The following is an 18390-nucleotide window of genomic DNA, read 5'->3' on the forward strand; positions in this document are numbered from 1 at the left end:
CGCGACTGACCATTGAGAAGGTGAAGGCCGGCATTTTCGATGGGCCACAGATATGGCAGCTCATAAAGGACACAGAGTTCGAAAACTCCATGAACACATTAGAGTGCGCCGCGTGGAAATCGTTTGTGCAGGTGGTGAACAACTTCCTGGGGAACACGAAGGCAGCAAACCACGCCAGACTCATCAGCAGCATGATAGAGGCCTTTCAAAAGCTCGGGTGTTTGATGAGTATAAAGATGCACTTCCTGTACTCACACATGGAGAAGTTTCCTGAAAACCTTGGGGCGATGAGCGACGAGCAGGGAGAAAGGTTCCATCAGGACATGCGCCAACTGGAGGATAGGTACCAGGGGAGGTGGGACGCAGTCATGATGGCGGACTACTGCTGGATGCTGAAGAGAGACAACCCAGCAGCTGCTCACAAACGGGAATCGAAGAAACGCCGATTCATGCCGTGAACTCTGAACTTTTGTGTCACGTAATGCTCATTGTTATACTAATATTATGATAAATATGCTTATTTACTTTGATGGAGTAAATAAAAACTTAATGAATTTGCATACGTTGACTTTTATTTCTTGAGGAAAACGGAAAAAATCTTCCGGGGTTTGTCAGCAGATGATACAAAGAAATTTGTTTTTTTACGAAAAATCGATTTTTAAAAATTTCTGTAGCAAAAAATCCTGACCTGATAGAACAAAACCAAGGTCATTTTCGGACTCAGGGCATCAAAATTAGTCTAATTCAGCGGGAAAACCCTAGACTTTTTTAAAAAAATCTTTTTTTGTTGCCCAGTGTAATAGTTCAGCATACCTAAGAATCTGTGATGTCTCTTGTAAGTTGTGGGAAGAGGCATCTGTAATACTGATTGACCCGCTCAGGCAATGGTGACCGGCCTGTGGGGAAATCAAGTCTCCCAGAAATTTAACTTCACATTTTCCCAATGCACACTTTGCTATGTTAATAATCATGCCATATTGTTGTAGGTGGCTGAAAAGCTGATGCAAGTGTATGGCATGCTATTCTACTGAAGTAGAAAACACAAGAATGTCATCCATGTAGTAAAAAAATGATCTGTAATTCTCTAAGCACTTTGTGCATGAACCACTGCCAAGTTTGGGTGGCATTCCTGAGGCCAAATGACATCAAATGGTACTCATACAAGCCAAATGGTTTGATCACTGCTGATTTTTTTTGTTGGCTGGCGCCACTGGAATTTGGTGCAATCTATCACACTGAATATTTTGGAAATGCTAATGGTGCTGTTTAAATCCATTACGTTAGGTGCAGGGTAGCAGTCTGGAATTGTATTTCTATTGAGCACTCTACAATTTCCACATGTTCTCCAGGAACCATCTTTCTTACAAAATGTAGACTGGGGAGGCCCACTTACTATCCAACATGATCACAATACCTGCTTTCAGAAGTTGGTCGAACTCCATTTGCACCACAAGTAGCTTCTCTGTGCGCAGACACTGTGAGCAGAATGCAGTGTGTTGACTTCATGTCATGCAGATGTTATACGGAACATTGTGTGAGCATAGGATGGCATGGTGAGTCTGGAAGGTCTAGAAGTAGATTATGAAATAACGGCTACGATTTTGCCAACAGCATATGAATTGTTACAATTCGAGGGGTTCTGCTTTAATGATGCACACATGTATAAGTGTGTTGTTGCAAATATGGAATCAATATACTCTAACATGGATGATGTGGAAGAGATAATGGATCTTCCTGTGGAAAGCCTGCATGTGATCCGACACAGAAGGCACAGTTGGCAATAGCCTTTCTGTGCGTACTGGTACTAAACAGCAGTTGATCAAGTAGGGCATAAACTGATAATGATGTAAAAAGTTCACTCTGATTATCGGACAAGGCATGTCTGCAATCATTACGGCCCATATCAGGTGGAAGTTTGAATCCAAGTATAGTGCTAAGCATTTTCACTGGATGTAGCCACAGTAAGTACCTGTTGCATTGTTGCCATCAGTGTGTCATTGGTTCCTCTTGAACAGACACTGACTTCCAAACATGTATCAATAAGAAACTTGTCACCCACTGGATAGTCTTGTGTGAACAATCAGTGTGACTGGATGACTGCTGCTAATGTGGTATTTGCATATTGTTTAACCACACTCTAGTCCACGCACTTGTGCTGTTGCTGATGGATATTAGTAACCCTTAATGCCTGTCTTTGAAATTTGGGTAATTACAATGATGAGTTGCTGAAATGCCTATGGCACCAGCACTACTGTTCCAGGAGGCTTGTTGAATGGCAATAATTTTCCTTGTTTTCCAACTGCAACTTCATAGTTGCTGCTGGTATGTGGCTGCCTGCATGTTTAGTTTTGCCCCTTGTGTTGCTAGATGTCCATGGTGGGTTCGACTGATGTTTGCTGCTGGGGAGAGGTATTCATGCGCATTACAGGACCAATGGTGTCAGCTTCCGCCTCTCTGCCCATTCCTCAGTCCTTGTCTTGACTGTTGCTGATTTTTGCACATACAGAAATGTCTCTTAAGCTTTTTACAATGGTGTCTGCCTTCTTTGCCAAGACTTTCAATGGCAAGTCTGTTTGTGCTGCAATGATGGCCTGGATGGTGGCTGGAAGTTTATGAAGCCGTAATATGCATAAAGACTGTACAGGCAGGAGTTCTGGGCCTGCTAATTTGTGTAGAGCTTTGAGCACTTGTAACAGTGTCTTGTCACTCATGTTTTCATGTGTGAATTTTTTGTAACTGCCATTCTGGTGAAAGCCGTTCTCATGATAGCCACACGAGAACTTCCTATAGTGCAGCGTATCTTTGCTGTGAGAAAGTTTATTCTATTTCCTCTACCACTTCTAAATCCAGATGCAAAACCACAATATTAAATCTGTCAGTATTATTGAACATCTGACACAGTTGAAATATTCATTCAGCTTGCGCAAACCAAAGCTGAGGTCACATCAGGCAGAATGAGAGAAGCTTAACATTCCCATGTCACATGTATGTCCTCACATCTTGTATATTTACTTCTATCATGACATTTTGTAGTGAATTAAAAGTCGCGGATGGGTTCCTGGGTCAACTGGTAAACCTTGTTCCATTCTGATTCCAGTTTCTTGCCTGTGTCAATGGATCCATTATTTCTGACTATGTTTTCCACTGTTGTCCTTTACTTTTCTTTTTCTTTTCGAGGTCACCACAATGTGAACTGAAGCTTTACCTTCTGTCCACAACAGATATTTCTCAGTTATTCACTAATAACTTTATTACGCTCACTTAGGATAACACGACTACTGATAAACAACTGTAAACAACAACAGTCATTATGCGGACTGCAGCGAAGAGGCGTGATGGTTTTGTTCACTTTTTGTGGTGAAGTGTATTGGCAGTGGCACCATAGTAGTTTCAACTATGAAACCTTAATGATTTACAGATTTGAATTAGTGCTGATGGGTGGTTTTGAGCTGGCTGTTGTGAATGTTTGAAGGTAACATCAGTGAACCTTTCAGCTATGATAGGCTGGAAAACCAGGCTACAAAGTCATATGACCTGCACAGAACCACTTCTTTGTGATTGATAATGGCTAAGTTGAGCTTCAGTAGCCAAAGATCTGACGTTCTTTTACATAAAAGTATCCTTTGGCTGCAATACCTTATGTCATGTGTTCTATCAGTTTTGTACCGATGTTTGCTCCCTTTTGCTCCAGTTTATTTTTAACCACATCTTGCCCAAACCCTATACCCCCCCCCCCCCTCCCCCCCCCCCCCCCCCACACGACTAGTGGTTTTGACTCCTTTATTCATGTATTTCTTCCTTTTACATCTCTATACAGATAGCTAAAATTCCTAATTTCTACCACAAAACAAAATGGAAGCAACAGCAATGGAAGCAATATATACTGATAATTAGATATCTCATATTTTTCTTCTGTGGTTGTGATTTTGATCTGTAACTCTTCCCGGAACAAATCATTCTCAGTAGTGCTAGATAAAGATACTAAATTAGCTGTAATAAGTAACAACAAACAAATCATTGTTTGCTGTACACTGAGACGTTAAATAAGTAGACTATTTCACGTAGAATTTACCTTATATGAGTTCTGCAACAAATTCAGGTTGTCCATCCTTATTTATAGTCAATGCTGTTCGTGATCTGAAGCCATCAGAATTACTATTTGAATTCTGATGTTGCTCAGGGACTTGAAAAGTTGAACCTTGAAATCCAAGGCTAGCTTCAAACATCTGAAAAAAAAGGAGATTAAAAATAAATAATAGATAAAAATGAGGGAAGATAACCACTTACTTATAACTGACTGGCCTGTGACATATAGACTTAACAAGGTTTCAAGCTAATCCACACAGACACACAAATGGACTCATCCCCATTGACTATTTGTAAGTGGATGCTCAGGCTAAAAAGAGTGGGAGGGGGGACAAAATGTGCATCATGTGAGAACTGGGAAGGAGGATAAGTTGTACAAGCCAACAAGACAATGGAAGGTAATGAGAAAGTGGGCGGGGGAATACATACGAGATTTGGGCATGGGACGATGGCTATGGAAAATGAAATGTGATGGTACAAGAATGGTCAGTGAACTTGTAGAGCTTTAGATGACGGGGATTGTAAGGACAGAGGATTTGCTGAATGGAAGTTACATTCATATGATTCAGAAGAGCTGGTGCTGGGAGAGTGAGCAGGGCTATCCAAATGGCACAGTTACTGAAATAGCTATTTGAAGTCTTGATAATAGTAGAAAAGTTCTGGTAGAATGTAAATACTGTAGGTGCCTATGCCCCTACATGGTGCTGGCTGGACACATAATGCCCAATGTCCATTGTTCGTCCAGCCAGCACTTAGGGGCACAAGTGTGTGTGTGTGTGTGGTGTGTGTGTGTGTGTGTGTGTGTGTGTGTGTGCACGTGCGTGCGTGTGTGCGTGCGCGCGCGCGTGCATGCGTGCACACAGATCATTCACCTGTGTACGACCCAAGTGATGCAAGATTAGGAACAGGGCTGGCATAGGGATGGTCTATGACATCAGATAGTATGAGATGATGTGTGGTAGAATATCCCTCATCTCAGGATGCAATAAGATGTTTGAAGCTCTGAAAAATGATGTGCCTGAGCTTTTCAAGGTCAGGGTGACATTGGGTATTGACGGGAGTGTTGGTCAGTGACTGGTATACAGTGGGTGTGTGTTTTCCGATGTACCAGGAAGAGGTGGACTTGGAAATTTGATTTTGGACTACTTGAGCAAGATATAGTGTATTTGTAAAGGCTCTGGCAAGTTTATCAACCATGTTTAACTGAGGCTACCCCCTGGACATGCAAATGCCGAATCCCTATGGTAGGGCACCTTAATGCAGACTAGGTGATAGCCATTAAAATGGACGTACTGTTGTTGGTTGATGTGAACAGAAGTTTTTGCAAGGCCATTTGAATCTCCCAGAAAGGAAGCTCATTTAGGTGAATATGCTCAAATGAAGCAGATCTGGGAGTACCGTATTTACTCGAATCTAAGCCGCACCTAAAAAATGAGACTTGAAATCAAGGAAAAACAAATTTCCCGAATCTAAGCCGCACCTGAAATTTGAGACTCGAAATTCAAGGGGAGAGAAAAGTTTTAGGCCGCACCTCCAAATCGAAACGAAATTGGTCCATTGTAATATGAGACACAATTTAGATGACGATACAGCTACAGTACTTTGCTTCGAGTCGTAAGCTTAGCAGTTAAGCTTTATCAGGTACCCATTGCTATGCGTCAGGTGCTCCATCCGTATTTATACGGGTACCCTTCCTTTTTCACGTGCTTCGTCTGGTTTGAATTGATTGCTTATTTTTCTTTGATCTGATAAGCGCCGTTCTCTTTGTTATAGGTGTTTACGTCACTCTAAGCTGAAAAAGCATTACTGTACTGTGCCATGCACTGTTTGTCGCATTCTGATAATGAGTGTTTACGGCCTGTCGCCGCTCGCGGCATGACTTGCTTTTGTGCACGCTACCGCCGCTTTAAACGAAACAATGGCAAGAGACTGCAATTTGATGTTACGTACACTGCTGCTTTCTTTGATAATGATCAACAAGAACCAAATAATATACTGCGTATGATAGAAGTTTTGAACGAGAGTTTAGCGAAAATATTTCTCCGTTTGAAAATCTTTGCAGACGCCTCTTTAGTACATAACATTCTGCACAGAAATTAGAGTCGTCTTAGATTTAAAAATCTAGTCAATTGTCATGCTTCATTTCTGACTGTATCACTATTAGGCATAAGAATAATACGAATATAAACGTGACATGATATGTATATTCTTCCGCGTTTGCTATTGTCTCATTCTAGTTTCGTAGTTTATTAGGCAGACAGGATTTAAATGAGATACCTGCAAACACGAAACAATACATGGCAAAATGTTTATATTTGTATTATTCTTATCGTGAAGAAAATACTGGATGTTCCAATTAGCAACCATCTCTTCTCACAGGTAGGAAAAAATTCAGAACATAGAGTTGGCCATATTGGCAAACATCCCAAACAGTCTTGCCAGTCGGATTTTCGTAGTACATTGAAATGCTGCTACATTTGAAGAAGAACAATACGGAATTTGTATTTACTTTGTTGGATAATGTATGAAAATGCATTGTTCGAAACTCGGGGCGAAGAAAAAAGCTCGTCTTCCAAATTTATTTACTGACACAGAGGTTTTGGCGCCAGTATTTATCTTTGTGCCTGCAAAGCATGCCTGTGTAGCGCTACATATATTCAATGGCAGAAGTTAGTTGTGGCGGCACCTACCAACATTTTTCAGAACTTCCGCTTACATTGCACTCGATTCTAAGCCGCAGGCGGTTTTTTGGATTACAAAAAACCGGAAAAAAGTGCGGCTTAGATTCGAGTAAATACAGTAGATACTGAGGATTTGGAGGAAATACCACAGGCTCTCCTTACCAAGAATCCCGATCATGAAGGTTTTATCATCATTGTATGTGACCCAGGAACGGTGTTTTAGAGGGACAGAAGGGGGTTTCAGATGTATGTTCAGTCTTTCAGCTTAAGATTTTCTATGGTTCATGTAAATCGCTACAAGTAAATGCTGTGAGAGTTCCTTGGAAAGGGCGTGCCTGATTCAGTGCTTCATCATTGTCCAGTGTGAACTTCTGCTCTTCCGCAAAATAATATTCTCCTTCATTCTTATATTAATGAACACTTCTTAAGTCAAATTTCTTTAACATCATATAAATTGCTTGTTTGCTTTACATAAGGAAAATAATTGAGTTAGAAATTTGATTTGTATTTATTGTTGTCCATATCTTTCATATATTTGATACACAATAGCAAGCAATTGTCACAATGACACAATATAACTCTCTCTCTCTCTTTCCCTCCCTCCTTCACCCCTGGCATGACAGTCAAAAGAAAACCTGTGTGCGTGACAAAAAATAGCCCCAGTTTATGAATTAAAGAACTGCTGTTTACAGAAGATGGAGACTCAGGACTGTCTGTCCCAATTATTAATCATAGGCTGTTTTGATAACATTGTCACAAGATGTCAAAAAGTTTCTTGGGGGCAGTTTTATTTTGGGTACTCTGTGTTTGTTTTCCATGGCTTGAATTCTTATTTTCTTTCTTATCTAATCTGCTCTGTTGTAATTTGTCAGCACAAATTATATATATTTTGCAACTTCAAATTTTATTGATCTAATTAATGAATTGAGACTCTGCACAGTTTTCAGATCTTGTATTTTTATGTGTTTAAATTCAATGCCATTGGATAAGATGTTATTGTGTTTTCCATGCCAATACAAGGTACTGAACAGACTCCTCAGGGTGTTCAGCTTCTTTTTAATTGATATGAGACTACTTCTCCAAGATATTCTATCTGCACCACCCAATATCACCCTGCTAACCTCTGTAATATCCTTGTCAACCCACCTACATAACATATTTGTCAACCCACACGACATTCTCATTTCATAATCCCTAGCCCACAGTTTCTACCACTGCCATCATGTTGTTGTTGTTGTTGTTGTTGTGGTCTTCAGCCCAGAAACTGGTCTGATGCAGCTCTCCATGCTACTCTATCTTGTGCCAGCTTCTTCATCTCCCAGTACCTACTGCGACCTACATCTTTCTAAATCTGCTTAGTGTATTCATCTCTTGGTCTCCCTCTACAATTTTTACCCTCTACACTGACCTCCAATACTAAATTGGTGATCCCTTGATGCCTCAGAATATGTCCTACCAACCGATCCCTTCTTCTAGTCAAGTTGTGCCACAAATTTCTCTTCTCCCCGGTTCTATTCAATACATCCTCATTAGTTATCTGATCTACCCATCTAATCTTCAGCATTCTTCTGAAGCAACACATTTCGAAAGCTTCTATTCTCTTCTTGTCGAAACTATTTATCGTCCACATTTCACTTCCATACATGGCTACGCTCCATACAAATATTTTCAGAAAAGATTTCCTAACACTTAAATCTATACTCGATGTTAACAAATTTCTCTTCTTCAGAAACGCTTTCCTTGCCATTGCCAGTCTACATTTTATGTCCTCTCTACTTCGACCATCATCAGTTATTTTTGCTCCCCAAATAGCAAAACTCATTTACTACTTTAAGTGTCTCATTTCCTAATCTAATTCCCTCAGCATCACCCGACTTAATTCAACTACATTCCATTATCCTCGTTTTGCTTTTGTTGATGTTCATCTTATATCCTCCTTACAAGACACTATCCATTCCATTCAACTGCTTTTCCAAGTCCTTTGCTGTCTCTGACAGAATTACAATGTCGCTGGCGAACCTCATAGTTTATATTTCTTCTCCATGGATTTTAGTTCCTACTCTGAAATTTTGTTTTGTTTCCTTTACTGCTTGCTCAATATACCGATTGAATAACATGGGGGGTAGGCTACAACCCTGTCAGACTCCCTGCCCAACCTCTGCTTCCCTTTCATGCCACTCGACTCTTATAACTGGCATCTGGTTTCTGTACAAATTGTAAATAGCCTTTCGCTCCCTGTATTTTACCCCTGCCACTTTCAGAGTTTGAAAGAGAATATTCCAGTCAACATTGTCAAAAGCTTTCTCTAAGTCTACAAATGCTAAAAATGTACGTTTGCCTTTCCTTAATCTATCTTCTAAGATAAGTCATAGGGTCAGTATTGCCTCATGTGTTCCAACATTTCTACAGAATCCAAATTGATCTCCCTGAGGTCGGCTTCTACCAGTTTTTTCCATTCATCTGTAAAGAATTCATGTCAGTACTTTGCAGCCGTGACTTATTAAACAGAGAGGTCGATAATTTTCACATCAGTCAACACCTGCTTTCTTTGGGATTGGAATAATTATATTCTTCTTGAAGTCTGTGGGTATTCGCCTTCTCATACATCTTGCTCACCAGATGGTAGAGTTTTGTCAGGGCTGGCTCTCCTGAGGCTATCAGAAGTTCCAATGGAATGTTGTCTACTCCCGGGACCTTGTTTCGACTTAAGTCTTTCAGTGCTCTGTCAAACTCTTCATGCAGTATCCTATCTCCCATTTCATCTTCATCTACATCCTCTTCCATTTCCATAATATTGTCCTCAAGTACATCGCCCTTGTATAGACCCTCTATATACTCCTCACACTTTTCTGCTTTCCCTTCTTTGCTTAGAACTGGGTTTCCATCTGAGCTCTTGATATTCATACAAGTGGTTCTCTTTTCTCCAAAGGTCTCTTTAATTTTCCTGTAGGCAGTATCTATCTTAACCTTTGTGAGATAAGCCTCTACATCCTTACATTTGACCTCTATCCATCCCTGCTTATCCATTTTGCACTTCCTGACGATCTCATTTTTGAGACGTTTATTCCTTTTTGCCTGCTTCATTTACTGCATTTTTATATTTTCTCCTTTCATCAATTAAATTCAATATATCTTCTGTTACTCAAGGATTTCTACTAGCCCTTATCTTTTTACCTACTTTATTCTCTTCTGCCTTCACCATTTCACCTCTCAAAGCTACACATTCTTCTTCTACTGTATGTCTTTCCCCCATTCTTGTCAATCGTTCCCTAATGCTCTCCCTTAAACTCTCTACAACCTCTGGTTCTGTCAGTTTATCCAGGTCCCATCTCCGTAAATTCCCACCGTTTTGCAGTTTCTTCAGCTTAAATCTGCAGTTCACAAACAATAGATTGTGGCCAGAGCCCACATCTACCCCTGGAAATGTCTTACAATTTAAAACCTGGTTCCTAAATCTCTGTCTTACCATTATATAATCTATCTGAAACCTTCCAGTATCTCCAGGGTTCTTCCACGTATACAACCTTCTTTCATTATTCTTGAACCAAGCATTGGCTATGATCAAGTGATGCTCTGTACAAAATGCTACCAGGCGGCTTCCTTTTTCATTCCTTACCCTCATTCCATATTCACCTACTACGTTTCCTTCTCTTCCTTTCCCTACTGTAGAATTCCAGTCACCCATGACTATTAAATTTTCATCTCCCTTCATTATCTGAATAATTTCTTTTATCTCACGATACATTTCATCAATCTCTTCGTCATCTGCATAGCTAGTTGGCATATAAACTTGTACTATTGTGGTAGGCGTGGGCTTCGTGTCTATCTTGGCCACAATAATGCGTTCACTATACTGTTTGTAGTAGCTTACCCACACTCCTATTTTTTTATTCATTACTAAACCTACTCCTGCATTACCCCTATTTGATTTTGTATTTATATCCCTGTATGTCCTGTTCCTCCTGCCACCGAACTTCACTAATTCCCACTACATCTAACTTTAACCTATCTATTTCCCTTTTTAAATTTTCTAACCTACCTGCCATCATTTCCACTGTAAAACTGTATCAGGCCCCACACGTCTGCTCCACTCACACCAACCTCACCACTGCTAAATGCTTCAATGTCAATGGGAGAGCAATGTGTGAAACTATAAAGTTATTTACAAAGTAACACTGCACAGCTTTTTATATAGGAGAGACTATGACTAAACTGACTGAGTGCATATATGAACACACTAGGATTTTCTGCTTTGGGGAGACCAGCAGCCAGTTATTGTGCATCCTCTATAGCAGGCTGTTCAGCTTGCTAGGCAGCACAAGCATAGCTGATGCACAGGCAGTCTTGTAGCCATGCTATAGCGTATGCAGTTGTATCCCACTGGCTAACACATCTGAGCATGGATGGCCTAGAAGTGTGCACATGTGCAGAATGCATGCAATATGGGGATTTGTCTGGTAGCTTACACTACCTGCACCTGCCCACAAGCTAAACAGGGGCAGGCAGGGGTGCCCTTGCCCCATGGGGCAGCATTAGGACAGCCTGCTCTGTGGTATGACTCCAGAAACCCTGTGCCTAGTACATCATAATGGCATTTGGATTCTCTCATCAGTACCTGTTTCTCTGAAATCCAGAGAATTAAACCTTTTCTTCATCATACTGTTGAATCCTACCACACTCCTAAACATAATCACCATTAACAAGTCACTCCATCTCCCCTTTTATCATCTGTAGACTTTTCTGCTTGGTAGAGTTTCAATATTTATTGCTTTTTATCTTTAACTCCCCCCTCCCCGTCTTCTCATCCCTTTCTCTCTCTCTCTCTCTCTCTCTCAAGTTTTTCCTCACTTTTCTTGCTCTACTCCTCATTCTTAATTTAACTTTTCTTTCCACTTCTCAATTCTCTTCCTCAAAACCATACTTAATTCTTGCTTTGCCGTACTACCATCTATGGATAGAAGCTGGGACAGTGCTTATCACTGTACTATCTTTTACCTCATACTCTCTCTGGCACCCAACCCCCTCTGCTTTATCTCTGTCTCTCCCCCACCTCATCCCAGGACTGCCCAATGGATTAATGTCAGTGGCCGGTGTGCTGACCAGCCCAGGTGTGGTTTTTAGGCAGCTTCTCACATCACACTAGGTGAATACCGGGTTGGTATCCACGTCCTGCCTCACATACCTGCTTCTAAGTTGCCCCTAGAATTTACTCTAGATGTAGTCAGATCGGGTGCAGTGATTCCACCAGGAGGAGGAGCAGGAGGGGGGGGGGGGAGGGGGAGGCGAATATGAGACTGATGACCTTAGATGTTTAAGTCCCCTTAAACCCATAATCAGCAGCAGCAGAGTAGTTCATTACAGGTGGGTCTCCCTCAACCTGAGGTTCGTGTGACCTGCTTTTCTTTTACAGCCTTCCTCAACCTCCCTCCACTTTCTCCCTAAGGAAAAGACTAACAGTTCCAAAAGCTAAGTGTTATAACCTTTAATCACTACTAAAGTGCGTGGAGATACAAAAGTAGAAACACTAGCGGGTTACGTGTTACTAACTCCGTAACTGTCATTCGACTGCCGGGCCGTGACATGCGGCCGGCGCCGTTCATAACCAGGTGGCGCTCCCGTGCTCGGCCGAGCTGCGGAGCGCCTCTATTGCCGTGTTCGCGTACTAACGTAGCGGCACTTTTGAATGTCGTGGCACTGTCACAACACTTTTCCCCCCTTGAAAAAAAAAAAACGCTCACTTTCGTGGAGACACGGACAGTGCGGAGACATCCATGGCCTCTTGGGAGATCCCAAGAAGATCCCGCGGAGAAACACGAGAGTATGGTCGAAAATGTCCAGGACGGAAGCTGGCGCGTGGAACGTGCCTCCTGGACGAGATGATGGGTGAAAACTCCGGAGCAGCATCCATAGGTGTCGTGGACCTGGGGGGTGTGCTCCAGCGAGATGGGTCCCGGAGAAGGCGGCGTCGCGACTGGGGCCGGTTCCGGCGTACTCGGAAGCGGTAGCGACGGCGGCGGCAGCAACATGCCCGGAAGATCGGCAGCAGCGACAGGACTGGCTTCTCGGGCTGGTGGAGACGAAAAAATGGCGGTGGTACCGGCGTGGCCACCACTCGTGGGCGCATCTGGTCGTAATGGCGAACAACCATGCCGTCGTCCGTACGTATTTCACAAAGCCGGCGGCCGCGAAGAGCCTGGACCACCCCTGGAATCCATTTAGGGCGAGATCCATACCCCCGTGCCCACACGTCGGCGCCCACCTGGTATTTTCCCGCACTAGGGGACACAGTACAAGGCCTGACAGGGTGAAGCAGATGCAGTAGGGTGCGCGGTTGGCGGCCATGCAAGAGTTCAGCAGGGCTGCGATCGCCCAGAGGCGTGAAGCGATAAGAACTCAGAAATTGCAACAGAGCGTCATCTGTGGAAAAATCACTAAGGAATTTTTTCATTTGGCTTTTGAAAGTGCGGACAAGGCGCTCGACCTCCCCATTCGATTGCGGATGGAAGGGCGGTGCTGTAACATGATGAATCCCTTGTCCAGTACAAAAATCATGGAAGGCCTGCGAAGAGAACTGAGGGCCATTGTCCGTGACAATCGTGGATGGAAGACCTTCTAGCGCAAAGATTTTTGACAAAGCCAGCGTCGTCGCCGCAGTGGTGGGCGACGGACAGCGAACAACAAACGGAAACTTCGAGAAGGTGTCAATCAACAGTAGCCAATAAGTGCCGAGGAAGGGGCCGGCAAAGTCAGCGTGCACCCGTTCCCACGGCTGCGCCGGGTCAGGCCACGGAGAGGGCAGAGTACGAGGCGCAGCCAGTTGTTGAACACACTGATCACACGCAGCGACCATGTGGGCGATGTCCGAATCGATACCGGGCCGATAAACGTGCCTGCGGGCCAGGGACTTAGTCCGAGAAATCCCCCAATGGCCCCCATGCAATAGTTTGAGAACAGCTTTGCGAAGAGAGGCGGGCACCACAACCCGTGGAGATGCGCCATCCATGGCCAGAAGAACAACACCCTCACGAACAGACAGACGAAGGCGCAAGGCATGGTAGTTGCGAAGGGGATCCGACGCCCGGCCCTTGGTCCTGTCCGGCCAACCACGCTGAACAAAACTGATCACCTGACGCAGGACCGGATCCCGCGCAGTAGCCGACGCGACCTGCGAACCTGTAAGTGGAAAACCCTCGACCGCACGACGTTCTTCCTCATCAATGTGGAAACAGAGGAGTTCATCGCGATCGAAAACCGGGTCGGGGCCCATCGGCAAACGCGACAACGCGTCAGCGTTGGCGTGCTGGGCCGTGGGGCGATAGTGAATCTCATAGTGAAAACGAGACAAGTATAAGGCCCAACGTTGCAGGCGGTGAGCTGCCTTATCCGGAAGCGACACCGAGAGGCTGAACAGAGAGACCAGCGGCTTGTGGTCGGTGATGAGGTGAAACTTAGAACCATACAAAAAAACGCTGAACTTTTTCAGAGCATAAATGATAGCGAGCGCCTCCTTTTCTATTTGAGAGTAACGCCGTTGGGCATCGTTGAGGGTCTTGGAAGCGTAGGCGATGGGTCGTTCCGTCCCATCCTCATACCGATGGGCGAGAACAGCCCCTAGGCCATACTGTGACGCGTCAGTCGCCAGAACCAAGTGCTGACCCGGACGGAATGTGGCAAGACAAGGCGCCGACTGCAAATGAGCCTTCAGGCGGACAAAAGCCTGCTCACACTCGGCGGTCCAACAGAAAGGAACGTTTTTGCGTAACAGCTGATGCAGAGGATGAGCCACTGCCGCCGCGGAGGGAATGAATTTGTGATAATAAGCAACCTTGCCTAGAAACGCCTGAAGTTCTTTGACCGTAGACGGCCGGGGTAGAGCGGTAATGGCCGCAACGTGCTGTCGTAGAGGGCGTATACCCTCACGGGACAAGTGGAAACCAAGATACACAATGGAGGGTTGGAAGAACTGAGACTTGTCCAGATTGCACTTCAACCCTGCGGAATGCAGAACCCGAAACAGTGAACGCAAATTGCGAAGGTGCTCCTCAGTGGAGGCCCCCGTGACAACAATGTCATCCAGGTAGTTGATGCAGCCGGGAACGGAAGCCGTGAGCTGTTCCAAAAACCGCTGAAAAATGGCCGGCGCGCTAGCGACGCCAAATGGTAACCGCTGGTACTGATACAACCCACAAGGAGTGTTGATGACGAGAAATTCCTTGGAAGATGCATCCAACGGCAACTGATGGTACGCCTCCGATAAGTCAAGTTTGGAAAAGAAATGGCCCCCAGCGAGCTTGGTAAATAACTCCTCAGGACGGGGAAGAGGATAAGTGTCAATGAGGCTTTGAGCGTTGACAGTGGCTTTAAAATCACCACACAATCGCAGACTCCCGTTTGGTTTAGAAACCACCACGATGGGCGATGCCCATTCGCTGGAGGTAACAGGAAGGAGAATCCCCGAAGCTGTTAACCTGTCTATCTCAGCTTTGACAGGCGCACGCAACGCCATTGGAATAGGGCGTGCCCGGAAAAACTTAGGGCGAGCCGTAGGTTTAAGAGTAATGTGGGCTTCAAAATCCTTGGCACGACCCAGACCAGCAGAGAACACGGACGAGAATTCAGAACACAAGCCATCCAACTGTAGATACGGAATGTCCTCAGATATGAGGTGCACATCAGCAATGGAAAACCCGAACAACTGGAAAGCATCATAACCGAACAGGTTTTCAGTGCCCGCATGATCCACCACATAAAACGTGAGGGGCCTAACAACAGACTTGTAGGCAGTGGAAGCGTCAAACTGGCCAACAATAGGAATTTTCTGCTTATTATAAGTTCGTAGATTTCGCGTAACGGGAGACAAGGGAGGGGAGCCCAACTCTAAATACGTGCGAGAATTAATGAGAGTTACTGCAGAGCCAGTGTCCACTTGCATGCGAATGTCTTTATCCAGAACACGAACAGTAACAAACAACTTATTCGTTTGAGAAAGCACACAGTTAACATCCATGTCCGATGCCTCGTCCTCGTCGACAGGAACTTTAGGGGACTGACACACAGAAGCAATGTGGCCTCTTTTCCTACAGGAATTACACGTGGCCCAACGTTTTGGACACGCGGCTCTGTCATGCTGTACGAAACAACGTGGACAAGAAGGAATTGCGGAACGAACCTGCTTCTGTGGTTGCTGTTTTCGCTGCGAGCGTGGCGGCCCAACGCGACGTTGTTGACGCGAGTGCACCGCCGCCACATCGTCGTTTCCCTGTGAAACAGGCACATTGTCTGCGTCAAAAGTGGTCTGGACAGCGCCTACATCACACCACGCGTCTATTTGCGCACCAGCAGCGTGAGACACTTCAAAGGATTGAGCGATGCTGAGAACTTCCGACAACGACGGGTTTGGCAATTGTAAGGCACGTTGCCGAACTTCTTTATCAGGAGCAAGCCGTAAAATAGCGTCCCGAACCATTGAATGAGCGTAAGACTCATGATGAGTGTCCGTGACAAACTGACATTTCCGACTCAGACCGTGTAGTTCCGCCGCCCAAGCCCGGTAAGATTGATGGGGCTGTTTACGACACCGGTAAAAAGCCACGCGGGCGGCAACGACATGGGTGTTTTTTCGGTAATAGTTAGACAATAAGTCACACATTTCTTGGAAGGACAGAGAGGCAGGTTCCCGCAGAGGGGCTAACTGAAATAGCAGCTGATAGATCCGTGGGGAAATCCAAGATAGAAATAACGACTTACACATAGGACCGTCGACAACGCCGAAAGCCAAGAAGTGTTGCCGCAAACGCTTCTCATAATCCTCCCAGTCTTCAGCGGCCTCGTCATAAGGAGGGAACGGAGGCGGAGAAGAGGAAGACAGACGATGAGTAAGCGACGTCGACAACGCCTGAATAGCAGCCGTCAGCTGTGTTTGTTGTTCAATAAGCGCTTGCATAAGCTGTTCCATGTCTGCCCCGACACGAACACACAAGTCCACAACGCAGGAAAAAAAATATCCGACCTCGTCACCAAAAAGTGTTATAACCTTTAATCACTACTAAAGTGTGTGGAGATACAAAAGTAGAAACACTAGCGGGTTACATGTTACTAACTCCGTAACTGTCATTCGACTGCCGGGCCGTGACATGCGGCCGGCGCCGTTCATAACCAGGTGGCGCTCCCGCGCTCGGCCGAGCTGCGAAGCGCCTCTATCGCCGTGTTCGCGTACTAACGTAGCGGCACTTTTGAATGTCGTGGCACTGTCACAACACTAAGTAGTGTTTTTTCTACTTTTAAATGATTCTTTTAGCAGTACATGGAATTATTCCTCTGGAAGGTAAGTGATTTTACAGTTTTCTCAGATGAGATACTGTTTTGCCATGATTAAAGGCTAAAGTCTCTGTACTAATCATTTTGTATTTGTTTCATGATTGCCCCACTTAATGTTATTGTAAAATAAGACAATTTTTGGTATAATTTGAAACAAGAATGTTAGACATTTCCATTAAATAATTGTACATTTAATTAAAGTATTTGAATTTTTGTTCTGATATAAAAGTAGTTATGCCTCCTGTATGTTTTTTCAGGTTTCTGGGGTTTTGGGATTGCCTAAGCTGATTGACAAGTGAAATGTTTATAACACAACAGTACCCAGAATAAAATGCCTGCTCCCTTGCATGTAAGGTGTCAGACGAAATCTAATGTTAACTGTGATGTCATGTTACTTACCTGCTGTGGCATTCCTCTCAAAGACCCGTGGGCACTATTCCCACCACGTGCAGCTTCTATGCCACCACCAGACAAAGTGGCATAGTCAGCCAGTTCCCCAGTTGAGGCTTGATGACTGGGTAATGGCTGTGATGCATTCGGGGAGCCCTGCCGAGCTGGCTGCCGGATTGTTGCATAGGTGTTGTCAGCCTGCAGAGTGTGCAAAATGCTTTTTACAAAATACTGTTATCCAGCAGACTTATGTATTAATGAATCAAGTGTTACAGTGAGCATGGAACTGTAGAAGTAATTTTCTGTTAGGATTGCAAGGCTCTAGCTTGCCTATTTTTTAAAACTGAGGAAAAGGAAAGAGCAGGTAGGAAAAACCAGAATAAGTACAACAAAGAACATAATGACAAATACGAATAGCTGGAAGCAAAGGTTCACTCACTGTTTCTGTTGCCTGAACTACTTTTTCATCATCAGTTAATTGAAGTATTTCTGGTCGATATAGCTGATTTCCAAAGGAAGAATAAAAAATAAAAGGTAATACACATTAACATTGATTGTGTAAGTGTTGGTCAGTTTTATTATATGTTATGGTGTTGATTATTTAAGTCATGCTATGATATGGATAAATAGTTTGGACAGGAAGAGAATAGAAGTTTTCAAAATGTGATGCTACAGAACAATGCTGAAGATTAGATGGGTGGATCATATAACTAATGAGGAGGTATTTAATAGAATTGGGGAGAAGAGGAGTTTGTGGCACAACTTGACTAGAAGAAGGGATCGGTTGGTAGGACATATTCTGAGGCATCAAGGGATCACAAATTTAGTATTGGAGGGCAGCGTGGAGGGTAAAAATCGTAGAGAGAGACCAAGAGATGAATACACTAAGCAGATTTAGAAGGATGTAGGTTGCAGT

At 44.1% G+C, this 18390-nt stretch overlaps 1 protein-coding gene across 1 annotated transcript in view; it reads right to left on the reverse strand.

Annotated features, from left to right (window-relative positions):
* Window positions 1-18390, reverse strand: part of LOC124614330 (cadherin-87A) — a 698834-nt gene that overhangs the window by 9632 nt on the left and 670812 nt on the right. The window contains exons 37-38 of the mRNA XM_047142934.1: window positions 17484-17672; window positions 4073-4226 (exon numbers count right to left, since the gene is read on the reverse strand). Coding sequence (XP_046998890.1) covers window positions 4074-4226; window positions 17484-17672 — 342 coding nt within the window. The 3' untranslated portion in view covers window position 4073. The remainder of the gene's footprint in view (window positions 1-4072; window positions 4227-17483; window positions 17673-18390) is intronic.

The sequence above is a fragment of the Schistocerca americana genome, chromosome 1, assembly GCF_021461395.2.
Source record: "Schistocerca americana isolate TAMUIC-IGC-003095 chromosome 1, iqSchAmer2.1, whole genome shotgun sequence".
Lineage (NCBI taxonomy): Eukaryota > Metazoa > Arthropoda > Insecta > Orthoptera > Acrididae > Schistocerca > Schistocerca americana.